Source organism: Hipposideros armiger, unplaced genomic scaffold (genome assembly GCF_001890085.2).
Source record: "Hipposideros armiger isolate ML-2016 unplaced genomic scaffold, ASM189008v1 scaffold_371, whole genome shotgun sequence".
In the NCBI taxonomy this organism is placed as follows: Eukaryota; Metazoa; Chordata; class Mammalia; order Chiroptera; family Hipposideridae; genus Hipposideros; species Hipposideros armiger.
Genome location: NW_017731721.1, coordinates 141,440 through 168,069, shown reverse-complemented (window position 1 = coordinate 168,069; position 26,630 = coordinate 141,440). Strand labels below are relative to the sequence as shown.

The 26,630-nt window shown below is 52.9% G+C and overlaps 2 protein-coding genes across 9 annotated transcripts in view; one reads left to right on the top strand and one right to left on the bottom strand.

Moving 5' to 3' along the window:
- Positions 1 to 1,384: 1,384 nt before the first annotated feature.
- On the top strand, positions 1,385 to 21,703 carry ADCY6 (adenylate cyclase 6). Of its 8 annotated transcripts, none has more exons than XM_019662266.1 (22): positions 1,385 to 1,402; positions 6,354 to 7,209; positions 10,700 to 10,849; positions 11,230 to 11,351; positions 11,441 to 11,552; positions 11,723 to 11,850; positions 12,344 to 12,502; positions 12,584 to 12,725; positions 12,842 to 12,970; positions 13,221 to 13,246; positions 13,471 to 13,618; positions 13,855 to 13,952; positions 14,137 to 14,224; positions 14,392 to 14,508; positions 14,760 to 14,918; positions 15,227 to 15,405; positions 16,317 to 16,352; positions 16,436 to 16,565; positions 16,852 to 17,115; positions 17,905 to 18,109; positions 18,936 to 19,060; positions 19,251 to 21,703. In XM_019662266.1, exons 2-22 carry the CDS (start codon positions 6,355 to 6,357, stop codon positions 19,374 to 19,376), a joined length of 3,498 nt encoding a protein of 1,165 aa, XP_019517811.1. In that variant the 5' UTR covers positions 1,385 to 1,402; position 6,354; the 3' UTR covers positions 19,377 to 21,703. The 8 variants fall into 8 exon arrangements, with proteins under 8 accessions (XP_019517811.1, XP_019517808.1, XP_019517807.1 ...); XM_019662263.1 differs by lacking the exon at positions 1,385 to 1,402 and adding an exon at positions 1,849 to 1,970; XM_019662262.1 differs by lacking the exon at positions 1,385 to 1,402 and adding an exon at positions 2,002 to 3,441.
- SPMIP11 (sperm microtubule inner protein 11) overlaps positions 21,049 to 26,630 on the bottom strand; it is a 23,110-nt gene continuing 17,528 nt past the window's right edge. The window contains exons 2-4 of the mRNA XM_019662268.1: positions 24,732 to 24,854; positions 22,770 to 22,914; positions 21,049 to 22,301 (exon numbers count right to left, since the gene is read on the bottom strand). Of these exons, the coding sequence (XP_019517813.1) occupies positions 22,253 to 22,301; positions 22,770 to 22,914; positions 24,732 to 24,854 (317 nt within the window). The 3' untranslated portion in view covers positions 21,049 to 22,252. The remainder of the gene's footprint in view (positions 22,302 to 22,769; positions 22,915 to 24,731; positions 24,855 to 26,630) is intronic.

Here is a 26,630-nt window from a genome sequence, read left to right as displayed (position 1 = left end):
CCAGCTTACTTAGTTGCTGTCTATTTTTAAAAAATTATTATTCCAAAAGAAAACAAAGCCTTCCATTCCAAAATATAAAATGTCATGATGCACCCATTTCTTTTTCTCAATTGTCTTTTGCACTTTCCCCATATGGTCCACAAACATTATTCTAAGAGGTAAATGACAGAAACTGGATTCAGGTTGGAGAGGAAATTTTGTTAGTGATGAGAACACTAGCTACTTGAAGGGAAAAGTCAGGCAGAGAGGCCCCAAAGGTCAAATTACAGGCCAGGCCTGCACAATTGAGAATCGCTTATGACATAATAAACTATTCCTTTCTTATTTTCATTTCCTATTTTCAAACATTAAAATATTTTTTAAAAATTTTTTATTTTTCAAACATTTTAACCAACATTTTTCTAGCTGATCCACAAAATCCTGTAAGAAAGACAAGGCAGATAGTTTCATCCCCATTTTATAGAAGTGGCTCCGAGAGAGTAAGTGATGGTTTACTCAAGGTACATAGTGTGCAATTACATGTCTGATAAGTGATAGAAACAGATTTCCCCAGTTCTTCCCCTCTCTTCCTTCAGGCAAGCTCTGTTTTGGGCTTAGAAACCCCAGTGAGGGCTGGGTCTGAGGAGTGAGCAGTTTCAGATAGATATCTAGGTTGTCGGATCTCGGTGGGGAAGGGGCTACCAAGAGAGAAGGAACTGGTTGAGTTGGCCTCTTCCCAGCTCTGGAGGAATGAATGGCACCTCCGCTAACGTCAGACTCACCTATATCGTGGGGATTAACTCTCTCCCACTTTCTGGCTACACCATCTTTCTAACACTCAAAGGGTTAAAGCGCTTCCACGTTATTTTCCCATCACCCAGGTAACTTTGGCTGCTGCTCCGTGATTGAAAACGTGGGAAATAAATAAAAGTCCCAAACAATTTCTCAGTTCGTGTGCCTAGAAATGCACCCTCCCTCCACCACCACCCCCACCTCGGCAGAGAAGCACAACCCTTTAGGTAAAAGGTGCTGAGGGAGGGATTGTGCATGTTGGCAGGTGCGGGGGAGGGGCTCCCCAGAGAGAGTGGGGCTGCGGCATCTTGAATAGTGCCACTTCTTCAGTTCCCCTTCTGAGCTCTGGGTGCAGTAGGTTCGCTTAGCGGCCGCACTGTGCCCCAGAGAGTTGGGGGAGGAGGAAAAAAAGTGGTGCGCGGGGAAACAGGCCGCACACACCTGGCGCCTTGTGGAATGAAATTTTAATTAATTATTAAACTGAGTTCCCGCGGGAGGGAGCAGGGCCATGGCAGGCAGGGCGGGGGGTTGGGGAGGAGGGAAGAAGAGAGGGGTGAGGAGTGGGCACCGGGTTCTGCCCCAGGGGGTCCCAGACAGGAAGGAAGCCGACCAACTGTGTGCGGGGCTGGGGGTAATTGCTGCGCGAGGGTGGGCTTGCTGGAGCGCTGCGAGACCCCAGGAGTGAGGGTGGGAGGAGAAGGCTGGAGGATGCGGCCCGGGGGTGGAGGGAACCGGGAGCCGGCTGGACGGCCCCTTCCCTCCCCGGGGTCTTGATCCCAGAACAGTGGCCGCTTGTTTTCCCAGGACTGGGGGAGGGAGCGGCCGGAGGAGAGGAGGGGGCGCGCGGAGGGAAGGATCCCCTTCTTTAGTCTCCCCCACCCCTACCCTGTTCTTCGGAAGGGGAGTGGGCCGCCCTGCCCGGAGTCTGGGGAGGAGGAGGGGTGCCCAGACAAAAGGAGCTTGTGCCTTTAAGGCGGGGAGTCCGGGAGCTGGCGGGGAGGGGACTTCTGGATCCGGGGTAGAGGGCGGCTGCGCTGGACAGCAGGGAGGGGGCGCGGGCCGGGCGGACGGCGGACGGCGGGAGGGACGGCCGGGACGCGCGGGCACGGAGCAGGACCGCGGGACTGCCGGCCGGCTGGCCGGAGCCCGCGGGGGCGGCGGGGAGGGGGTCCGGGGGAAGCGCCAGCCCTGGCCCGCAGGTGAGACGCACCCGGGAGTGGGGGAGGGAAGCGGGCGCTCGGTGCTCCGTGCGGCTGGAGGTCTCCCGCCGGGTTCCGAGAGTTTCTTTGCGGGGCGAGGAAGCGGAGATGGGGAATCTCAAGAGTGTTTGGGGGAAGAAGCCCTGGGCCCTGGGGGTTGGCAGAGGGCAGTCGGGGAGGTGATGGGGGTCTCAAGGCTGCCTGCCCTCACTCCCAGCCACACGCGTCCTTCCTCCTCCCGGAGCAAATTCCCGGCTGGCTTGGACCTGTGGGAAAAGCGTGCACGGGGGGAGGCGATGTTCAGAGGTTTTTGCTGCGGGGCCGTGGCGCGAGCCTCCAAGTTTGGGGTAGAGTGGTTGTGTTTCGGAGAGGAGGAGGCAGCCTAGGCGGAGAGAGGGGTGCCTCTGCCTGCAGGATCCCCCCTCGTCTCCCTCTAGACCTTGGGAATGAAAGGAATGGTGTCAGGGCTGCTGCAGGGTGGGCCCGGGGAAAAGACTTTATTCAGAACTGACTCTGGGGCCTTCCTGTAAAGCTAAAGGTGGAATGAGGCGGTGGGACCCTTTCTCCATACCCCCCTTTTACCAGCGTACCCCTGCGAGGTGGAGCTGCCAGGTGGGACTTGTGTAGTTGTGGGTGGAGGTGGGAGCCTTCTGCAATCTTTAGGGAGACCAAAGGCTGGGGAAGAGAGGACGGGTCGCTGGGCTTCCAGATACAGGCCCTGGGGAGGCTCCTCTACATCTGGAAAGGCCTGGAATTGAGGCCCACGTCCCAGCATGGTGGGCGGTGCTGGCACTGAAGGGCCCTGCTTGGGCAGTGCCTTCTGCCATGAACTTTCTGAAATCAGTTTAAATTCCCTGGAGGCTTCTTTTGCCAAGGAGGGCAGGGGCAGAGGGGCCCTGGAGAGAGGATGAACAGGAGGTGGCTAGGAAGAGGGTTGGGGCAAAGCAGCGGGCAGAGCCATTCTTGGGACTGGGCCTTGGCCTGCTTCAGACTCTGGGTCTCAGGCTGGAGGATCAGAACTTGGGAGGGAGGTCTGGGAGTCACTGGGCCTTGGTCTGCCAGGCTGAGTGGATATGGCTCCTGCTGTTGGGAGCCTGTGGTGCCTGGAGCAGCAGATCTGTAGAGAGGAAAGAAATTGGGAGCCAGGGGAGGAGGAGGTCAGAGGCACAGGCTCAGGAGACTGTCTCTGGAAAGAGGGAGGTGGTCTGTGGTTCATAGTGATGGGTTCCTGGACAAGGAGGGTTGGGGGGACCATATAGGGAAGTTTTGTGGCTTTGAACAGTGCCCTCCCCTGTTCCCTGCCTGGCATGGAATGAGTTCTCCAAGATGGGCAGTGCCTGGAGTGGAGCCCAGGGTGGGATGGTTGCAGTTGGTTGGACAATTATAGAGCTCTGAAGTGATCCTCTTGTGGGAGTCAGAGCCTTCTTGGGAGGGTCATGCGTTCCCTTGGACAGTGTCTGCCCCTTCCTCTGTGAGTATGAGCCAGATGATAGGATGTGCTTCCAGGGGCCTGGGAACATGGCCAGACACAGGTCCTTTGGGAACAGAGGTCTGGGCCACTGGTGGTGGTGATGGGGGAAGAACAGGTCAGGGGACTGGTGAGTGGGAGGAGGCTGAGGCAAAATGTCGTGGGGTGGGGTGGGGTGGGAAATCTGCTCACTCTGGGCTCTGTCTTTAGCAGCTCTGGGGACTGACAGCTGAGGACGCAGGGACCGATAGCACCAGGCATCTGACTGGCTGGGGTGATGCCTATTGTTCATGACTTTCTTGTCTTTGCATCTCTTTGACACTGGCAGAGTTTTGGATTCAAAGTGGTGTAGGGTGGGGAGAAGAACTATTGTATTGCGCACTATGTGACAGGTACTGTTAGAGTCTTTCCTCACAGTGGTTATTATTCCCATTTTACAGATGAAGAAGCTGATACAGAGAGGTTAAATAATTTGTCCAAGGCCATGAAACCAGCAAATAATTGCAATAAGGTTTGATACCTGGTCTCTCTCCAAGGATCGTGCTTTTAATGAAGTATTTTGAAGAGGCAGGCTTTCTTTGGTAACCTTTTGCAAATGCCAGTCTGACTAAAAGTCTTGGGTTTCTGATCTGTCTGTCCAGATGGTGCTGTTGGTGATGTTAAGGGGCCGAAGGGTGTGCTGCTCTGTGGAATATAGGAAAAGAGATGCCAAGAGAACTTGGGTGAGGGTGAATCAGGGGCAGGAGTTGGGGGGCGGGGAGTTCTGCTGTGCAGAGAGAGCACAGCCTACCTTCTGCTTCTTGGTCACTTGGGGGTCTGCTCAGAGTGCTGCTTGTCTGGCTGAGCCGCTGGTCCTGTGGCCACCTGGGGCAAGTGCTAGGTACTCTCCTCTTGTCCCCTGGTGAGTACAAATGTCAGTGCTGTTAGCTCTGCAGGTTTACGTGCAAGGAGCCCCTCAGGGTGCACTGTGGGCATGGAGGAGTGTGGCCCTGGTGTAGACACAGGCACTCACGGATGACAGTGCTCTCATCCTCACCTCCTCTGGAGTTGGGCTCAGCTGGGAGACACATTGAGGGTATTATCATGGAGTCCTTCCACCCAGTTCAAGATACTTCCCCTCCAGGCGACCTGAGCTCTCTGGGGCTGACTTGGTTACTCCTGATCCCTGTAACTTGGGCCAGCTATATAAAACTGCAGTGGACCTCTGTTCTTTTTTTTTTTTTTCTTTCTGTCAAATCTGTCCTGTGCCCCAGATGGCCACTGGACCAGCTTCACAGGGTTTTGGTGAAGATCAGATGGAATTAGGCATGTGAAAGGACCTTAAAAAGTTTAAAGCACAGAGAAAGTGCATAGGAGTATTATACATTCATTTGTCCACTCAGTGAACATGCATTTAGACTCTCGGGGCGTTGCAGATTTAACAATGAGTAATACAGGCCCAAATCCTTGCCCTCATGAAGTTGACATTCCAGTTAGGAGAGACAGACAATGAACACATAAGAAAAACATATAGAATGGCAGTTACTGATAAGAGCTGTGGAGAAAAATAAAGCATAAAGCTGGAGAGTGAGATAGGAGCTCCAGGAAAGGGGGTTGCTATTTTAATAGAGTGGTCAGGGAAAACTCACGATAAGGGGACGAGCTTTGACCTGGAGTAGCTCTTGTTCTAGGCAAAGGGAACAGCAAGCAGCAAGGTTTTAGGCTGGCCTGTACATAGTGTACTGGGGACCAGCAGAGAGGCTAAGAGGACCGAGCGCAGTGAGAAAAGTGAAGAAGCACAGGATCATCATTATGGTATTGTTTCTTGTTAGCTACTCTGTACCAAAGCCCTTGAGCTTTCTACCTTTTCAACGTAAATTTATTGAGTCCCTACTCTAAGCCAAGTTCAGCACTTGGTGCTTGGGATAAAAATGCGGAGCAAAATACAGAGGGTGTCAAAAAATATGTATACACATTTTAAGAAAGGAAAAAACTGTATTAAAATTGTAATACTCAATATATACTGACAACAAAAGACGAATACAAGTCATGTGTATGCATTTTTTTGGGCACCCCTGGTAGATATAATCCCCACCCTTACAAAATGTATGGTCAGAGGAGCAGAGACACGCATTAATCAAGAGATGATTTAATTATAATTGTGATAAGTACTGTGGAGGAAATGTATGGAGAGTACACGGGACCAAACTTAGCCGGGACATCTTTCCTGAGGAAGTTCCATGTAAGCTGTGACCTGAGGGAGAGGCTGAATTTAGCTTGGTGAAGTGTGCATAGTGTGTGAGTGTGATGGGGAAGGATGTGGAAAGATTCCCTTTTGTACAGAGGTCACCGACTGGCAGCTTGCAGGCTGAATCCATTCCATAGACTTGATTTATTTGGCTTGCAATGTTGAAAAATGTGAATTACTTGCCAACATTTAAAAATCAGGAGATATCTCATTAAAATCTACATTTTTTTTTTCCAGCTTCTATTGAAAAATCAGATCAGGCTCCACTGGGACTCCCCGGTAACAGTCTACTGGTGTGGGGTGATGCTTGCCCCTGTGCTCAGGGTGTGCACCCTTCTGAACTAGGGGTGTTTTTGCTCATTAACACAGGCACTTGAATTTGTAACTACCAAGAAATCAGTGCCTTTTAGGGAAGAGGTGAATGTTTAAGTGTACTGCTTTGGAGTCAGACGGTTCTGAGTTAGCATCTTGGTTCTCACACTGTTTGATCTTGGGCAAGTTACCTCATGGCCCTCTGTCTAAGTTTCCACACTGTTGAATGGGGATACCATCATCTTCCTCAGTGTCATTTTATGAGGATTATGTGCCTGGAGCTTGGCAATGGGTAGTGCTCACTTAATGATAGCTACTAGTGGTGGCAGGCCATGATGGTGGTATTAATGCCATCTCATTCCTTCTCTCCTGGCAGCATGTCATGGTTTAGTGGCCTCCTGGTCCCCAAAGTGGATGAACGGAAAACAGCCTGGGGTGAATGTAATGGGCAGAAACGCCTGCGTCACGGGACTCGGACCAGTGGCTTCTGTGCGCCCCGCTATATGAGCTGCCTTCAGGATGCACAGCCACCCAGCCCCACCCCTGCAGCCCCACCTCGGTGCCCCTGGCAGGATGAGGCCTTCATCCGGAGGGGTGGCCCGGGCAAGAGCGCAGAGCTGGGGCTGCGGGCCGTGGCCCTGGGCTTCGAGGATGCTGAGACGACGGCAGTTGGGGCAGCTGAGGTGGCACCCGATGTGGCACCCAGGAGCAGGCAATCCTGCTGGCGACGTCTGGTGCAGGTGTTTCAGTCAAAGCAGTTTCGCTCGGCCAAGCTGGAGCGCCTGTACCAGCGGTACTTCTTCCAGATGAACCAGAGCAGCCTGACACTGCTAATGGCTGTGCTCGTGCTGCTCACCACTGTGCTGATGGCCTTCCACGCCGCACCTGCCCGCCCTCAGCCTGCCTACATGGCCCTATTGGCCTGTGCGGCCCTTCTCTTCGTGGTGCTCATGGTGGTGTGTAACCGGCACAGCTTCCGCCAGGACTCCATGTGGGTGGTGAGCTACGTGGTGCTGGGCATCCTGGCAGCTGTCCAGGTTGGGGGCGCCCTGGCAGCCAATCCCCACAGCCCCTCTGTAGGCCTCTGGTGCCCTGTGTTCTTTGTCTACATCACCTACACGCTTCTACCCATCCGCATGCGGGCAGCTGTCTTCAGCGGCCTGGGCCTCTCCACCCTGCATTTGATCTTGGCTTGGCAACTCAACCGTGGTGATGCCTTCCTCTGGAAGCAGGTGGGTGGTCAGGGAGGTAGGCATGGGGCCAACAGGCTGGGAATGAAGAGGGGTCTGGTAATGGAGGGTGGGTGACTCATGGGTGGATACTGGGTACAAGGATGTCTGGCTATATCTGGGAGGAGAGGCAAGTGATGGGAGGCCACGTGTCAGGAGTTGGCCTCCATTTGGAATCTGGGGTAGAGGGCACTGTTGAGGGGAAGGAGGGCCCCAGGACCCAAGCCTGTACTCTGTCACCGTGGGCCACAGTCTACAGCTGTTTGGCCTGAGGCCCTTGAAATAGTGTCATGTAGCCTGTAGAGACATAATATAGGCCCAGAGGGCAGTGTAGGCTACATGCAGGCCTTGACATGTCTGGCCCCAAGTTGACACCTGGGACCCAGGCCCTCATACCATCTTTGAAAAGTATCCGTAGTGATCTGGAGGGATCAAGCAGGTGTTTTAGATGGAGTTAGCAAGGGAGGAGTTGCCTGTCTCCTGGATCAGGGCCCGGGAGGTGATAAGTGGGGTCAGTTCTCTCCTGAGCTGGGAGTGGTTTGAATGAGGTTGGACTGTAGCAGAGGGAGGTGTTAGGGTCTGATCTCATCCTGCCCTCTCCCACTGGGCACCAGGGGTCTGGCAGCCCTGCCTTAAGTTTCTCTGCTCAGGCTGGCTGCTGCCTTGAGTTCTGAGTGGTGTGTGAGGTGGGGCTGGACGTGAGCATGGTGTTGAGTAAGAAATAAAGGCTTGGCTGAAGGAGGACCTAGTTGTTTAATGGGCTGAGTTCTTCTCTGAGATCCTAGACGACTAACCTTGCCTCTCCTAGCCTTAGTTTCCCAGTCTGTAAAACTGGGATAAAAATAGTATCTATCTCATGATGTTGCTGTTAGGGCCCGGCCTTCTCCCAGAGTGAGTAGAACCAATAGGGCAGCCTTCTCACTTGGGGCAGGGAAGTGCGGGGTGAAGGGGGTAGGTGCTGTAGGGGTTGGTACCCAGTGAAGGAGCATCCGAGAAATCCCTTTCAGAGAGACATGAGCTTGTAGAGTCTGCCATCTCACGTCATCCCCCTGATCAGGGAGCAGAGACCAGGGTGTCTTGACTAGCTGATTCTTCAGGGGCTGCTGTAAGCACAGTCCCCCAACCAGCATACCTCATGATCCTGCCATTGGCACCCTGATTTAGAGGGTGCTGTCCTCTGTCTTGCTCAAGGTTTGAGGGAGCCAGCTTCTGCCTTGCCTAGGACTTGGAGCCTATAGCCCACCTGGCCCCAACCCACAAAGAGGAAGTTGCCTGGGGCTCCCAGGGTGAGAAGCTGGGTGCTCTGGCCTGATGCCCTTCCCCGCCTAGCCTGTGCTCCCGGAACAGAAAGTACCCTTTTAAAAGTAACTTTATAGTTCTTTTGTTTGTGGAGCATGTGCCTGTAGGGCACTGTCCAACTTCTTAAAGGGCCAGGGGTCGTTCTGCCCTTGCTAGCCCCCTACTTCCCGTTGGGGTAGCTATCACGATGGGCTTTGAACTTGGACTGCCCTCCTGGGGAAGGAGGAGCTTGGAGGTGGTGCCTCCCTTTCGCCTCGTCCTCTCTGGCTGGCTAGGGGTGGGTGAGTGACTGTTCCTGCTCTCAGCTGGCATGATTCCCAGAGCCTGACTGGGGAGGCACAGGCTATGCCAGCCTCCCACCTCCCTAGGGGCACCCAGTTGCAGCCTCACCCAGTGGATTCTGGCAGGTACATTCTTGGGGCCAGTGGGGAACGTTTCCCCTGCCCCTGTGCCAGTTCCATGCCCTTCCTCTGAGCTGAGGATCACTCCCTGTGCCCAGTTGCCCTATGGGTTCTGAATGGGGTGGAGCTGTGTCCTCCTTTGTAGGCTTCTTGGGCAGCCCCTGCTCATGCTCATGGGAAGGAGCCTGGAGTCTCCTCTGACCCTTCATTCAGACACACTGAGAGTTTCACCCGGTGACCCTGGCCCAGCCTAGAGTCTCCTACAGTGCCCTGGCATCCATTTTTTTCATAGTCCCATAGGGGTCTGTGTACAGATCTATTTTAGTGTCTCGTCCCCCTTCCCCTTCCCTCTACCATGACTCACATTTTCCTCTTGGACTCCTGGGGCCAGGAAGGGAAGTTGCCTGGTTTGCCCCCCCTTGCTTTCTCCCCCACTGGGGGCTATTCTTAGAAATCCCTGAGGGAGATAGTATGCCCCCCTCTTCACTCCTGCTGCTGGGAGGGGGAGACTTGTAAACTGGACTGGGAAGGGAGACTGGGAGGCCAATTCTAGAGGCTCAGCTGGAAATGGCCTAGGGATTAGCTGGACTCACCCCTCCATCTTACCCAAAAAGAGTGAAACTGCGGTCCCAGAGATTAAGTGACCTGCCCAAGTTTGCAGGACTACTTCTGTTTCCAGGCAGAGCCCAGAACTCCTGGCTTCCAGTTGGTGCTGTTTCCCTCCCTTCTCTTAAAACCAGAGCCCTGCCCTAGCCAACTCTGGGGTGGAGCCACAAGTGCCAGGTTAACCCCGGAATTTCCAGAAACATGAAGACCGGCTTTCCTTGGACTTGCTCCCCAGTCAGTGCTACTCATGATGATTGAGGGCTGAACATCCTGGGACCAGGGTCCTGGGGTGTGGGGCCTGGCTGGGCCAAGTGTTGGGGGTGGCCAGGCATGATGACACCCCATCCGTTAGGAAAAGTTCTTCGTGTCTGTAGATCTGATGATTCCCAAGCTTGGGCTCTGAGGCTGGGCCTCAAGAGCCTGGGTGAGTGGAGTGAGTAGGACCCTTGGACACCTGGAATGTACTGTGTAGTAGGATTAGGACACAGGCTTTGAGGTCTGACTGTCCTGGACTCAAGTCCCACACCAGTCACTTCCAGCAGTGTGGTCTTGGGCAAGTTACTTAGCTTCTCTGGGCCTGAGTCCCTCACCTTTAAGATGAGATAGTGTTGTCTGTTTTACAGAGTTGTAAGAAATACATTTGTTACTGTATAGAAGACACCTATAGAATCTAGGTAGCAAACAAATTATCTCCAGTAATAATAGTAATTATTATTGTATTATATCAGGGTAGGGAGGGACCTTAGAGATCTTCTTATTCTCCCTTTCCAGGTTCTAGATGAGTAAACAGAGGCCCAGAGAAAGGAGGTGACTTGTCCTGGGCACTCGCAGGAGGATGTAGAGCTCAGGTCTCCTGGGCATTGTCCTGTAAGGAGACCCACATGCAGAAGCAGCAGCATTTGTCTTTTGTTTAGGGTGTTTGTTGGCAGGAAATCATAGTGCTCTGGGCTCAGGCCCGTGACTTACCTGACCTTGTTTAATGCTTCTGCTCCCAGGAGCTGTGAAAAGATCTCATGTCTAGCCATGGAGTGATCCAGGAAGGGAGCTGGAGTCCTGTGGGGAGTTGGGGAGATGTATTGAAGGGGCGGGGGCAGCTGGGGGACAGACAGGGCATAGGAGCCTAGCTAGTCACGCCTGTGCGTGGGGGGTGGGGGTGGTCACCCATTTGCCTCTGCCACCTCCTGCAGCTCGGTGCCAACATGCTGCTGTTCCTCTGCACCAACGTCATTGGCATCTGCACACACTACCCGGCTGAGGTGTCTCAGCGCCAGGCCTTTCAGGAGACCCGTGGTTACATCCAGGCGCGGCTGCACCTGCAGCATGAGAATCGGCAGCAGGTGGGGCTGCTCTCGCTGACTGAGGCCTTCCCCCTCCTCACCCCAAATAAATGGAAGGTTGGATCCGCTGTCTCATACAACTCCGTGGAATAAGTGTGAATGGTTCCCTGATTGTATATCACCGAGGCCCTGTGACACTGGGGTTCCTAACCTGTCCAAGAGTGGGAAGGAGAAGATGAGAGCACATCTGAGGGGTGGTTGAATGGGGTGTGGTCAGAGAGGGATGGGATGTCCATCTGTGGAGGGCTGTAATGGGGGAGGCTCAGGTCTCTAGAGAAGTGTGGGAGGGCTCTGGGGATGTGGAGGGAACAGGAGGGTTTTAAATATGAGGCCGAGAAGGTAGCGGTGCCCTGTTGAAACCAGAAACCACACTGGTCTAGGAGCGGCTGCTGCTGTCCGTGTTGCCCCAGCATGTTGCCATGGAGATGAAAGAAGACATCAACACAAAGAAAGAAGACATGATGTTCCACAAGATCTACATCCAGAAGCATGACAATGTCAGGTAGGGTGGGGTGGAAGGATGCCAGGAAGGGTGGGGCATCTGGGAGTCTCGGAGGGCCATGTGGTCCTTCCATCTTCTATCATCCACAGCATCCTGTTTGCGGACATTGAAGGTTTCACCAGCCTGGCATCGCAGTGCACTGCACAGGAGCTGGTTATGACCCTGAACGAGCTCTTCGCCCGGTTTGACAAGTTGGCTGCGGTGAGGGTGCTGGGGCTTGGGGACAGGACTGACTGTAGTGAGAGCACACAGCCTCACTGGTAGCAGCCTGGGGGTGTGGGGGCAGATAGTGTCTGCAGTGCGGGTGGTGGGCCAGCAGGCGGGGTGGGCAAGAAAGTAAAGGTGACTCTCCCCAACTCTTTCCCCTTTAGGAGAATCACTGCCTGAGGATCAAGATCTTAGGGGACTGTTACTACTGTGTGTCAGGGTTGCCGGAGGCCAGGGCAGACCATGCCCACTGCTGTGTGGAGATGGGGGTGGACATGATCGAGGCCATCTCGTAAGCAGTGCCACCTCCCAGCCTTCCTGGAACTGAGGGTGCCTCAGACTGCTCCTACCCTTCGATATGTCCTTAGGGTTTTTCCTCAGTCTCTATCTTTGAGATCCATCGCTGGGGAGGGGGATGGATCATTCTTTAGCCTGTGTAAAGACCCCTGTGCACCTTAGACTCCAGCCAGTGGGGACAGGGGAGAGCCAGGGTGAGGGGGATAAGGGCTAGAGAGAATGCCAGCTGAGCAGGCCCGCAGGGAGAACAGTGATTCTTCCTCTCATAGCTCAGTTCCACAGATGCTGCTGAGCCCCCGCTGGTGAACACAGTTCTCAAACATTTGTCCTTGAGCCCCGGGCGGTTTTCTGCCCATGTCCAGCCAATATGCTGCTGCATCTGGGTCTGCCCTTGCCCGTGTGGCTCTGAGGGGAGTGGAAGGACTGGGCCCTGGGCTGGGAGTGGGGAAGACCCTGCCAGGAGCTGAGCCAGAGCTGCCTCCTCCCAGGCTGGTGCGTGAGGTGACAGGTGTGAACGTGAACATGCGCGTGGGCATCCACAGTGGGCGCGTGCACTGTGGTGTCCTTGGCCTGAGGAAATGGCAGTTCGATGTGTGGTCCAATGACGTGACTCTGGCCAACCACATGGAGGCTGGGGGCCGGGCCGGGTGAGTGCGGGGTACAATACAGGTGGTGAGGATGGGAGCAAGGTGGGAGAGCCCAGGTCTCACCCTCCTGTCCTGGCACAGCCGCATACACATCACTCGGGCCACGCTGCAGTACCTGAACGGGGACTATGAGGTGGAGCCGGGCCGTGGCGGTGAGCGCAACACATACCTCAAGGAGCAGCACATTGAGACCTTCCTCATCCTGGGTGCCAGCCAGAAACGGGTCAGGCCAGGGCGGCGGGTCCAGGGAGGGACAGGTGGGGAGAAGGACAAATGGGGCGCAGGCAGAGACCTTCTCTGGGCCCCTTTCCTGAGCCTGTACCCGTGCTGCCCCCACAGAAAGAGGAGAAGGCCATGCTGGCCAAGCTGCAGCGGACACGGGCCAACTCCATGGAAGGGCTGATGCCACGCTGGGTGCCCGACCGTGCCTTCTCCCGGACCAAGGACTCCAAGGCTTTCCGCCAGATGGTGAGACCCCGGGACCTGGGCCTCACTTCCTGGTCTCCCTCAACACTCGGTCTCCCTGCCCTCTTCTGCCTACCTTGTTATGGCTGCCCTCTCGATGTATAATTTCTGTTATTGGGGGTAGGAGGGATGATTTCATACCAGGGATCCCAAGCCCCCCAAAGTATATAGGGGGAACCCTCAGCACGTTGTTGGGGATGGGGAAGTGGGGCAGATGACCTTCACCTCACTCGCACACTCTCCCTTTCTCCAGGGCATTGATGATTCCAGCAAAGATAAGTAAGTCAGCTACTGAGGAGGAAGGAGGAGGGGGGAAGGCGTTGCCCCTGGGACGTGGTTGTGGGAGTGGAGGTCCCCCTCTCTCCTGGACCTTCGTGTCCTGTGGGAGCAGGTGCCGCACACCCACTCACCCCCCCCTCGCTGCTGCCCTTGCCTCTCCCTTCTCATTGCCTCTCACATGGCCATCCTCGTGCCCCTGGTGAGGCCATGTCTCCTGCCCTCAGCAGGGGTGCACAAGATGCCCTGAACCCTGAGGACGAGGTAGACGAGTTCCTGGGCCGTGCCATCGATGCTCGCAGCATCGATCAGCTGCGCAAGGACCACGTGCGCCGGTTCCTGCTCACCTTCCAGAGAGAGGATCTTGAAAAGAAGGTTTGGGGGGTGCTGGGGCAGAAGAAGGAGGGCTGGGGGAGGAGGGGGGACCCAGGCAAGGAAGTCTGAGCACCGGTGAGGGAACAGGAGAGGGTTTTGGGGACTGGGGAGGTGACCACAGGGCACGGTGGGGATTCCTATCAATTGGGCCAACCGCTTCTCCCCCTTGAGGCCCTTGGTAGTGTGCTGCCTCCCCAGGGCAGAGCCCAGCGCCAGCTCAGCCTCCTCTCCTTCAGTACTCACGGAAGGTGGACCCCCGCTTCGGAGCCTACGTGGCCTGTGCCCTGTTGGTCTTCTGCTTCATCTGCTTCATCCAGCTCCTCATCTTCCCACAGTGAGAGCCCTGCCCCTCCTTACTCAGACTTGCTTCCCTCCAGCACATCCCAGAACTTTCCTACACACCCAATTGAGCCTACAGTCCCTGGAGCCTGCACCCCCTGCCCACCTGTCCTGGGGAGTGGGACAAGAACACGCAGATCTTCCAGAGTAATGTTTTCCTGGGCCCTCTTCTGCCCCAGCTCAACGCTGATGCTTGGGATCTATGTCGTGATCTTCCTGCTGCTGCTGATCACCGTGCTGACCTGCGCTGTGTACTCCTGTGGCTCTGTGCGTAGGGGGCCTTTCAGGGCTGGTGCTGGAGGGCAGGCTGGGCCGGGGTGGTCACGTGGGGAGAGGGAGGAGAAGGCCCTGCCTCTCCCATTGGGCCCCATGCTCAGGGGGCCTTACTCCCTCGCTGACATGGCCTCCAACTCTCATCTCTTGCCTACTTGCAGCTGTTCCCTAAGGTCCTGCAACGCCTGTCACGCAGCATTGTGCGCTCTCGGGCACACAGCACCGCGGTTGGCATCTTTTCGGTCCTGCTTGTGTTCACCTCTGCCGTCGCCAACATGGTAAAGCTTCACCCTCCTGTGTGTCAAGCTCTGCTCTGGGTGATGAATGAGACACATTCGCTGCCCTCAGGGAGCCCATTCTCCCAAAGGAGGGGGCGAGGTCAACTCTGGTCCCCCCTCTTCCTTGCTCTCCCCACCTCTTGTCATCCCTCAGTGAGAATTTGGGCCCCTGGGGTATAAGGCACCTGGATATGGCCCTTGTAACCCCTCCCCTCCTTGTTTGCCCTGATGTACTTCTCCTACTTTTGCAGTTCACTTGTAATCACACCCCCATATGGACCTGTGCAGCCCGGATGCTGAATTTAACACGTACCAACATCACCGCATGCCACCTGCAGCAGCTCAATTACTCTCTGGGCCTGGATTCTCCCCTGTGTGAGGGCACCGCACCCACCTGCAGCTTCCCTGAGGTGTCCAAGCAGTGCTTAGGTGGGGTGGGGCGGGGCGGGGCGGCGTCCTGAGCAACACCATTTATTGACCCTTGTGTGCCAGGCCTGGTGATGGGCACTTGGGACCCAGGATCTCACCAGAGTTGCCAACCCTAGGAGCAGCCATGGGCCCTGGTGCACTGTAGGGCCTGTCTGTAGAGGGTGCAGGAGGTTCAGGTTTGAGGTTGTGTAGGGGAGCTTAGGTGAGGCAGAGGAGTACAGGGCTCTCTCTGCATGGGGGTGCCTTGGCCTCTGCCTTCCCCCAACACTGCCTCTGCCATTGCCTTTAGTACTTCGTCGGGAACATGCTGCTGAGTCTGTTGGCCAGCTCTGTCTTCCTGCACATCAGTAGCATCGGGAAGTTGGCCATGATCTTTGTCCTGGGGCTCATCTATTTGGTGCTGCTTTTGTTGGGTCCCCCAGCCACCATTTTTGACAACTATGACCTGCTGCTTGGCGTCCATGGCTTGTGAGTTTATCCTTGGTTTCTTTCACCTCCCCAGAAGCCTCCCTGACCCTGCTGGGTCATTGTGAGCCTCTCTGGTGTCCAGGCCCCTCGTACCCTTGGAATATCACTACTCATCCCCCACTTGTGGGGCAGGGGAGAAGGAGGCAGTGGAGGAACTCCTGGCATATGACACCAAATGGTCACCCCCAAGGAAATTCCAGTCCTGGGAAATTCCTGTGTCCTTTTTAGTCTAGACGTTAAAAAAAAAAAAATCCCTCTTAAATTTGCATGGTGCTTTCATATCCACCCTTGTAGTTTCACACAGCTGCTTGGTGGCAGAGACCTGACTAGGAACCAAACTTCTGACTCTTGCTTGAGGGCTTTGCCTAGGAAACCACACTGGCTTTTCCTCTGTAAATCCCACCCTTGGGTGGCCATAGCTTGGTGTAGTTGAAAAAAACCTCTGGAGTCCCCTGGGTTTGAATCCCTGGTCTGCCACTCATTAGCTACGTGACCTTGGACAGGTGAGTTAACGTCTCTGAGCCTCAGTTCCCTCATCTGTAAAATCACAATGCCACGGATATCACAGGGTAGTTGTAAAGATAATAGTAGGTAGCATTTGTTGAAGGCTTACCACAGGCCAGGCACTGTGCAGTGCCTCTGCATGCATCATTTAGATCTGATCCCTCTTGTGTTGATGAGGAAACTGAGGTTTGGAGAGTTAAACAACTTGTTCCAGGTCACATAGCTGGTAAGTAGAGGAGTCAGGAGTGATGTTTCTGCTTTTAATGAGTTAATATAAGCAAAAGCACTGGCCCAATGTCTGATGTACAGTATGTGCTCAGTAAATGCAGTTTCTGTCTCCCCTCCCATGCCCCCACTCAGCAACCCAGGAAGAACCGATGACTTTGTCTCTTGTGTCTTCCTGCCAGGGCTTCTTCCAATAAGACCTTCGATGGGCTGGCCTGGTGAGTGAGGGCTCTGAGGCAGTGAAGGGTACGGCTGCCAGATGCCTCCTTCAGACACTGAGCATGCCTCTGCTTACCCTCAGCTCAGCTACAGAGAGGGTGGCACTCAAATATATGACCCCCGTGATTCTGCTGGTGTTTGCACTGGCGCTATATCTGCATGCTCAGCAGGTGGAATCGACTGCCCGCTTGGACTTCCTCTGGAAACTGCAGGTGACTGGGGGGGCAGGGGAAGGGGAGGATTTTGGGGGCAGAGCCCAGGCCAAGCCAGAAATACATCCTGGTTAGCTAGCCAAGGCTCAGGCCCACCCTGGCTCCATGCTGTCTGTGTCCATCCCCTGTCCCCGTCCCCGTCACCCCTTTGCCTGTTCTTTAGGCCTCATCTCTCCATGCCTTTCTTCTTCCACGTGGTTCCCTCTGATGCCCATCTCCAGGTGTTGGCCGCTGCACCCACGCCTTGTGAATGTTGGGCAATGGGTGATGGGTGTGGTGTCCACAGGCAACAGGGGAGAAGGAAGAGATGGAGGAGCTCCAGGCGTACAACCGGCGGCTGCTGCATAACATTCTGCCCAAGGATGTGGCCGCTCACTTCCTGGCCCGGGAGCGCCGGAATGATGAGCTCTACTATCAGTCGTGTGAGTGTGTGGCTGTCATGTTTGCCTCCATTGCCAACTTCTCAGAGTTCTACGTGGAGCTGGAGGCCAACAATGAGGGTGTCGAGTGCCTGCGGCTGCTCAATGAGATCATCGCTGACTTTGATGAGGTACTTGTCCAGTTGACTGGTGCTGGCAGAGAGTGGGGAGAACTTTGGCTGAAAAGGCCCAGGATTGGAGGGGCTGGGAGGTACTGGGAGAAGGGAGAGAGATTTGATGGGACCCAGAGATGTCAGGGGCAGGGGTAAGGGTAGGTACAGTGGAGGCAGACTAGGGACCCATGAAGGTGTTAGAGGTAGCAAGGAGGTGAGCCCAGTGGGGCAGGGTCATCACTGTTGGGGAGCTAAGGAGAACAAGAGGATCTGGAGGGAACAGGACAGGCACCAGGTGGATGTCATTGAAGAAGAAGGCAGTAAACTGTGGACAGAGCCCCATGAGGCCAAGTAAGCAAGATGGTCCCTCGAATAGAGGAAATGGAAGCCAAGTGTGAGGAAGTGTCCTGAAGGCCCAGGACAGGAATAAGCTGTTCACTGTTCTGGAGGGGGGCCCTTTCTCCCTCTGGGACTTTCCCAAAAGGTGAGGGCTGGAGTAATTGGTGCCTGCTACCCCTTCTGCGTCTCTGGTTTCTGTGTTCTGTGAGTGAGCTATTGCGTTGACTTGAAGCTCTGTGCTCAAGCCCTGGCCTGGGTTCTGACAGCTGCCTGGTGAGGGAGACCTGTTTTCCTGGCTTTTCGGTCTTGCACTGAGAGCAGCAGCTGGAAGTGGGGCTCTCTCACTAAAAGAAGGGGAGCTGTTGCGATAGGTGGGGAAGGGGGGCCAAGGCATGGCAAGAAATGAGGACTGGGCCAGGGTTGGGTTTGGCCTCTTTGCCTTGACAACCGGGTCCGTCTGTTGTCCAGATCATTAGTGAGGAGCGGTTCCGGCAGCTGGAGAAGATCAAGACGATTGGTAGCACCTACATGGCTGCCTCCGGCCTGAATGCCAGCACCTATGATCAGGCGGGCCGCTCCCATATCACCGCCCTCGCGGACTATGCCATGCGCCTCATGGAGCAGATGAAGCACATCAATGAGCACTCCTTCAACAATTTCCAGATGAAGATCGGTGAGAGGGCCTGGCTGCCTGGCGGGTTTTCTCGGGGCTGTCTCTGGGGGAAGCTGAGGGAGCAGGCAGGATGGCATCACACATTCCCCGTCAGGACTCACGTGGGGTTTCCTTTTCTCCCTCCTCCTATGCTGTCTTATTATGAAAGCCAGATCATTTACTGAGGGCCAGCTATGTGCTAGGCACTGTCTTAGACATTTGTGAGCACGTTTTAATCCTCACGTTATTATCCCCTTTCACAGAATAAGAGACTGACTCTCAGAGAGATTAAATAACTCTGCCAAGGTCAAACAACTAGTAAGTAAGTGGCTGAACTGGGATTCAAAACCAGGTTTATGTAAACTCCAGTACCTGAGCCCTTATCTACGGCCAGTCTGATAAGAGGCACTTCCTCTCAGATGTACTGAGGATGGGAGTGGTTAATAACATGGGTTCTGGAGTCAGACTGGTTTGAATTCTGGATATTCCACTTACTGCCTTAGTTAGCAAGTCACCTAACTTCATAACCTTCACTTGCCTTATCTGTAAAATGGGGATAATGATACCTACCCTTTTAGGGCTGTAGAGAGGATGAAATACTGATGAAAATGCGTATCGGGAGAGCTTGGCACAGTGTACCTTCTGTAGATGAGCTGCTGTTACAGTATAGCCGTCTTGACTTGGGGGAGCATCTCTGCTGACAGGCCCAGATCTTCCATTCTTGACAACCAGGACACTTGTCCCTTTGCCACTTTCTTCCCTGGGTCCTTCTAAAGGTGGGATGACCTCCCGGGCTGACCTTGGAATAGCCAGTTGTCTCAGTGTCTTGCTGCTCTCCCCACCCCAGGACTGAACATGGGCCCAGTCGTGGCAGGCGTCATAGGGGCTCGGAAGCCACAGTATGACATCTGGGGGAACACAGTGAATGTCTCTAGCCGTATGGACAGCACGGGGGTCCCTGACCGAATCCAGGTGAGGGGAACACGAGCAGAGGCTGGGAGGTCCCTCTCTGCACTCGCTAGGTTGGGTAGGGTGGCAGTGTGCTGTGGTTGATGGGGTGGGGGTTGGGGGAGGGCAGTTAGAGTGATGAGAGGACCTCTGGGCCTCTGCAAATGTAACAGGAAGGATCCCAGGCTAAGCAGTCTCCCCTCCCACCCCCCAGGTAACCACGGACTTGTACCAGGTTCTAGCTGCCAAGGGCTACCAGCTGGAGTGTCGAGGGGTGGTCAAGGTGAAAGGCAAGGGGGAGATGACCACCTACTTCCTCAATGGGGGCCCCAGCAGTTAGCAGGGCCCAGCTACAAATTCAGCTGAAGGGACCAAGGTGGGCATTTGAGTGGACTCTGCGCTCCCTGGATGGAGCTGTGACAGGGGGCACTGAGCCTCCAGACCCTGCTGACCACAAAAGGGAACACCCCAGCAGGCTGGGCTTGGACCACGTTCATCTGCCCTCAGGCTGGAGAACAAGGGGATACCAAGAGGATTTTGCAAGTGACTTTCTTTTTAAATTGGGGCAGACCTGTTCCCTCTCCTTTCTTCCAGCTTTTGGAGGAAGGGGAGAGGGCAGCAGCAGAGGCAGTGGAAGTCCTTCTGCCTGAGGGATGAAAATGGCAGCTTGCCATGCCTACCCTTTCCCTGTCTGGGCAAGAGGCTCAGGGCTGGGCCCTTCTTCCCTTTTTTCTGGGAATATTTTGTACAAAGACTGGGCAGGCATGAGGAGTGCCTATTCCATGCTTGCCTTCCCTATGCCTGCAACCCCAGCACGGTCCTGGGAAACCCCCCTTCCCGAGCCAGGTCTCCCTCCTAGGCACAGGGCAGAGGAGGGAGATGCTCTGGGGACCCAGCTAAGTCCATATTTCAGGGTAATGTTTCCATTTGCCAAATCCTAGTCCCATGATCTGTCCCCAAAGGGGAACAAAGGGACTTCTGTCAGCTGAGATTTAGCCCCAGTTCCTGCAAAGCTCCAGGGAAAGGGGTGTGTGGCCTCATTGGTACTGTGAAAATGCCCAGCCAGAGAGCAAGCATTTGTGTGGGGATGTCAGACCAGGAGCTGGAAGTCCACCTGCACGTGCCAAAGAGAGTAGGCTGGCCAGGGAGTGGGGTGAGGCCAGACTTTGATCTGAGAGCCCCAACAGTCAGGATCAGGTCATTCTGCCCCAGTGCTCTCTTGTTGTCTGCTGGCAAGGGGGCACACAGCATCTCTACCCCTTCTGTTGCCAAATTGGAAAAGGGCCAGGGCATGAAGGAAGATGACCCTGATCCAAACCTGTCCTCCCAAGCCCCTGGCACTGGGGAGGACCTGTGTGTCTGTGTAATGTGCATGCATGTTGGTCTTTGTGTGCGTGTCTGTTTTCCAGGGCTGTGTGTGTCCTTGTGCTCCTGCTCCCCAGCTCCCCACCCCGGGCTGCCTCTCTCCTGTGGGCCTCTATCTTCTGGGAATAAGGCAGGGTTTCCAGTTCCAAGGGATGGAGAGAGATGCCCAGGTTGCACAGGAGTGGGATGGGGGTGTGGGAGCAAGAGGAGGGGGTGTCCTGGGGAGAGGAGTCCTTTTTGTGCCAAATCCCTAAGTGCCATTTGGGGGCCACATGTGCAGCATGACTGTCCTTGCCTGGAGCAGGGACCAAGCCCGAACTGTCTGGGGTTTCGTGGGCAGAGGCTCAGGAATTTCCTGGGTTCCCCAGCTTGTGTCCTGGGACGTAGTATGCTTTGGGACTGGGGTAGCATGGGGACCCAGATACTGGTACTAGGGGATGGGGCCGGGGAACCTGAAACTTGGCCTTCCCCAGCCTTCAGCCTGAGTCGAGCATGTTCCTGGCCCCCCAACCCCTGTGAAGCCTGCAAGGGCTGGCAGAAGGGTTAGGAGGCTGGAGTCTAGCTTCCCCTCCTATTCCTGCCTTCCTTTTATCCCTTTCCCTCTAGCCTCCTTGCCTCTGGCCTGTATTAGTGGTGTCTTGGTTTCTCCATCTGTACCTAATTAAGTCAAAGGCATGAGCTTGAATTTTGCTTGAAGATTGCTTTGTCTCGGAGGCGATTAGAGAGGCAAAGGAGAGAGGGTCCCAGAGTGGCTGGGTTTGGGAGTAGAAGGGGCAAGTGGTACTCTTGCCCTTCCTCGTGCCCTTCCTGACTCCAGCTCCTGGTTTGAACTGCCTGCCTTGCAGGATCTTTATGCATCAACCCAATAGGCCATTAGGCATTTCATGAGCCAAGGCGGGAGGAGGGCAAAACACTTAATGGGTCCAGACAGAAAATCAGCTCCTCTTCCCTCAGCCATATCCCTGGATAGGAAGGGACTGCTTGGAGCCATGGAGTTGGGGTGAGGGTATAAGGAGACCAGAGTGAGAAGACCTCATTCTTGGGGGACCTGTCTCTGCTTTTTGCCAGGTGGCAAGGGCCTGTCCAGACCCTGGCTCCCCATACCACAGTGCCAGCCATGCTCTTCCCCTGGGCTACCATCGCCCCTTTCCTCACCAGTTGGTGGGGGAGTCAGTGGATGGGAGGGCCATGGTTTTATAATGTAACCACTGTTGGGAGGGGGGCAGGGTGATGTACCATGTATTTCAGTGAAATATTTAATATATTTAAATATCAATAAAAATCAAACTCTTTGTAAAAAAATTCCCTGTTCTCTGCAGCTGTTCTGGGCTCCGGGTTGGGTTGGAAGTGGCAGAGCCTGGAGTAGGAGGCAGCTTCCTGCCCGAGGGCTCTGTGGACCTCTCGTCTGTGGTCAGAGGGCTTCCTCTGGTTTTCTCCCTGCCAAGGTGAAGCTGCAATTGTCTTCAGACAGCACGACTACTCTAGGCCCTTCAGCATCATGAAGACCAGTGTGTCCTTCCAGATATGTTACCCTAACCCCTTCCTCATATGAGATCAGGCCTCCCTGTGGTGGTCTTTCCACTGCCCTGGCCCCTCCCAAACCAAACACCAAGTTCTGGCTCCTTCACGACTCTCTCACATATCTGATCTCATAGGAATCTGGGCATTGGGATAATTTCCCTCCCCCTCCTTTCAGTGCATACAAGTGACTTCTAGTGCAATCTGTTTACTTTGCTTTCTTGATCCCCTCCTCCTGTTAGTCAGCCATCAGAACCAGGATGCCTTCTTCCTCTTTCCCCTTCTTTGCCCTTCTTCCATAGTCCATCTTGTCATTATGCAAACATATCCTGCTCAATACAGACTGAAGTTTCTGTCATTGAGAATAGAGTGATCCATAAACCTGGAAAAGAGTGTCTCAGATTCAGCCAGGCCAGGCTGGAATGTGTGTGTGTGTGTGTGTGTGTGTGTGTGTGTGGCGGGGTAGTGGTGGTGGGGGTCCTTACACGTAGCTCCCAAGACTGCCTCTGGGAAGAATGGGCAGGGGTAGTGATGAGAAGTAGGGCTGCTGCCAATGGATGGTGGCTAGACGGGGTGGAGGCAGCAGCGAGGGGAGCATAGGACTCCCACAGGAATGCAGTAGACATTTGTGCTGCTCAGAAGTCATGTCCATAAGGCGAAACACAAACACAGACACATCTTTAACTCCTTTGATGCCACCACTGCCCAGATTCCGGGGCCAGCTTCCGCTGGTAAGACCAAAACCACCTCTTCCGTTCCCTAAGTCTTGAGTAGAGTGAAATACTCTCTAAGGGTTTAAGTGAGGGGGGTACTTCCCTTGGTCTCCCCACCTCACTCCTCCCAGTCTCACCTGGTCATTGGACTTCTAATGAGGCAGTGGCGAGGGCTCCGGATCCATGGCATGGCTTCCTCTGGGCGTGCTCCTGGATTGTGGGACCTCCAGAAGCTGAAGTTCTGAGCATCAGTCAAGGGGACTCTGAAGACCTGGTTGGGGACTGAATGGTTTGGGGAAGGGCAGGTTATCCAATTTCTTTGAGTCCTCTGCTCCCTTTTATGCCTCAGGGCACCACAAACCCAACCTAGCAACTGGGCCTGACCAGGTGCTGAGAAGTCCTGGGAATTTGGTCACCACACCCAGCTTTACTTCCGGATTCCAGCATTTCACACCCTTCATGGTCAGCTGAATCAGTCTTAGTTCTTCCTGCTGCTACTAAGCCCATCTCTAAGAGAGCTTTCCCCAAGTGCTAGGACAGTGGAAAAACAAGTGGTCAACCCGCTTGGGAAAGGTCCAAGATAGGTCCACAGGTTCATTTTTTTTTCTCCAGGCTTAACCATCCTCATTCCCTTCCTTCTTCTCTGAAGTAATTCCTTCCTTTGTTCATACCAGGTAATTCCTGAAATTTAGCAATGCTATTAGCTCATGTTTACATACTGCTCATAGATCTCATTTATCAAATGCCAATCATGTTCTAAATGTATTAGGTGTTCTTAAAATTTTGAAATAATGTCAGACCTATTTAAAAATTTTTTTTTTCGTATTTTCACTCTATTTATTTGGATAAATCTAATTATAACAGTGTATAAAACTTGTAGATTTTGAAAACTTAGAATTATAGCCTAATAGTCTGGTTACATAGTCTTTGTAATCATTATTAAAAAAAAAAATCTGTAATATACCATTGAGTAGATGTTACATTTTGACTTAGTTGTTTTCCTATTAATTGACAATCTTTTAAAAAGTTTTACTATTAGAGATAACTCTTAGATACTCCTTCATGCATGTCTTTTTAGTTTCTGAAAGCATTTTAGTTTTTTAAATTAAACTTTAATTTTGAGATAATTATAGATTTCCATACAGTCGTAAGAAATGATACACAGAGGTTCTGCGTACCCTTCACCCATGTCCCCCCAAATGGTAACATCTTGCAAAACTACATCCCACATCACAACAATTACAACCATGATATTAACATATTGATTTAGAACAGTTTCATCACTACAGGATCCTGGAGTTGCCCTTTTATAGCCACACCCTGAGCCCCCACCCCACCCTTGGTAATCAATCTGTTTTCTATAATTGTGTCATTTTAAGAATGTTATATAAACAGCATCATAGAGTATGTGATCTTTTGGGGATTGGCTTTCTTTATATAGCATAATTCCCTGGAAATCCCTACAAGTTATTGTATGTATTTGTAGTTTGTCTTAGATGCTTTTTAAACTGTACTTTTTCCTCTAAGTTTCACACAATGCTAGAGTATTATTTCCATTTTCAGATGGTTCAGAGAGGTTAAGTGGTTAAAGGAACTTGCCCAAGGTCACACAATTTGTTTGGAGTTTAACCTCAGTTCAAATTCCAAAGTGAGTGCTCAGTCTTACCGTAAACTCCTCATAGGCATAGCACAGAATAATACACCAGTACTTTCCTAAATTGTCTCATTTTTGGTTTGATCCTCACAGCCAATTCTGCAAGATTGGTAGAGCAGGCATTTTCTGTTTCTTGTTTTGTTTTTTAATGAATGAGGAAGCAGGTTAATAAAGGTAAGTGACCACTCAATGTGAGACATTTAAAAGAGGCAGAACTAGGACTCAACCCTGATCTGCTTCCATGTCTGATTCAATTTTTACTTTATCTTGCTCGCTCCACCATCCAGATCTACTTTGTCCCTTGTCTTCTCGGTCTCTTCTTGGCTTTTTTTTTCCCCCTGCCCTATAACCATGTCCCAGTCATATAACCTCAACCCAGTCATTCTTTAGGAACTCAGACATATCTACTTTGCCCCTAGCATGGTGCCTACTCCAAGATACTTACATGTCTTTAACAACACCTTCCGTACAGCTTCATGGTACCTCCTGTGGCTATTTTGGTGCACGGAATAATTCCCATCTTCTGAGGTAATCAGGGGAAGCCTGGTGGGCCCCAGTTCCTTCTGGTCTGAAATGAGAGCAGATTTGCTCTAAGTACTTGGCAAATGGGGCTATTTGATCCTGTGAGTCTCTAGTCTCCTTGTTAACCAGGCACATAATGGGATCTCTCCTAGTCATTCACATCTGTTTCTCGACTCTTGGGATCTCAGGAGTCAAATCACAAAGCCTGTGACGGGAGGGAGGGAGGAAGAACCCAGTGATGATGAGACCTCCTTCACCACTCTCTTGCTCCTCCCTGACTCTGGATTTTGTGTGGCCTACTGGAATCAAGATATTGACAGATACTCAGGATGAGTGCAGGTGGAAAAGGCCTCTTATCTGGTTGGACACTCCTTTCCTGGGATTGGCATATTTGCAGAGCTTTGATTGGTCTAATAGGGGAAGTTATGTTTGAGCTAAGTCTTGGAGGATAAGAAAGAGTTCATAGGACATGGTAGTATCAGGAAGAGCATTCCAGGCAGCAAGATAGCAAGTGTTAGAAGCATTAGAGAGGCCTCAGAGCTTGCTATTGATTTGGAGCCTGATGAGTGCTGGGTAAAGTGAAGAGGGACAGGGGATGGGGCTAGTTTAGAGTAGGGTAGGGTAGGGTGGGGTAGGGCAAAGCAGTGTAGTGTGGACCTAGTATTCTTATGAGGGTTTGGGGATCCCCTCAGGCAAAACCTGTATATCACTAGGCTGAAAAGACCAGATCTTCCTTACCCAGTGCTATGGTCTGAATGTGTCCTCCCCAAAATCCATATGTTGAAAACTTAATGACCAAGGTGATGGTGTTTGGAGGTGGGACCTTTGGGAGGTGATTAAGTCGTGAAGGCAGAGCCCTCATGAATGGGATTAGTGCCCTTATGAAAGAGGCCTGAGAGCACTCCCTTGCCCCTTCCGCCATAAAGAGAAGTCTGTGACCTGGTAGAGGGTCCTCACCTAACCATGCTGGCACCCTGATCTTGGACTTCAGCCTCCAGAACTGTGAGAAATAAATTTCTGTTGTTTATAAGCCTCCCAGTCTATGGTATTTGTTATAGCAGCCCAAACAGACTAAGATACTCAGCCCCTCTTGCAGCTAGGGCATTGGCAAAGAGTTTTGGCTAGGCCAGGCAAATACATTTGTTCCAGATTTTGAGTCAAAGATGAGGTTGCAAAGAAGCAAGGACATGTAAAGCCTTTTTCTGCTGATGGGAAGTAGCATCAGTGAAGATGCACTTGTATCTGGTAGCAGTATCTAGGGCCCAGCGTCCTTGGTGCCAGGAGTGCCCACCACAGCATTGAATGCAGTAGTATCTATGCCTAAGCAGTTCTGTGCCATGATTCTGAACATTGTTTCTGATTACTATCTGCCAGGTTTGGTTCTCTGTTCCCTCTACAGCTTTTATGTGCTTCCCAATATTGAAAAAAACTGTTGTATAACTGACAGATAAAAAGTACCTATTTAATATATATGACTTAATGAGTTTGGAAATAAGTACACGCCTGTGAAACCATCACCATAATCTATGCCATAAACATATCCATCACTTCCAAAGATTTTGTCCCATTCTTTTTATTGTTACTATTAGTTATTTTGTGATAAGAACATCTAACATAAGATTTAACTTCTTAGCAATTTTTTTTTAAAAGATTTTTACTGGGGAATTGGGGGGATGGGAACAGCACTGGGGATTTGGGGGAAGGGGAACAGACAAGTTGCTGTCATTTTGTTGTTGTTCAGTCTAGTTGTGGAGGACGTTGCTTTACTGGCCCAAGTTGGCACCATCATTGCGCTCTTCCCGGGCGAGGCAGATCAGTCACC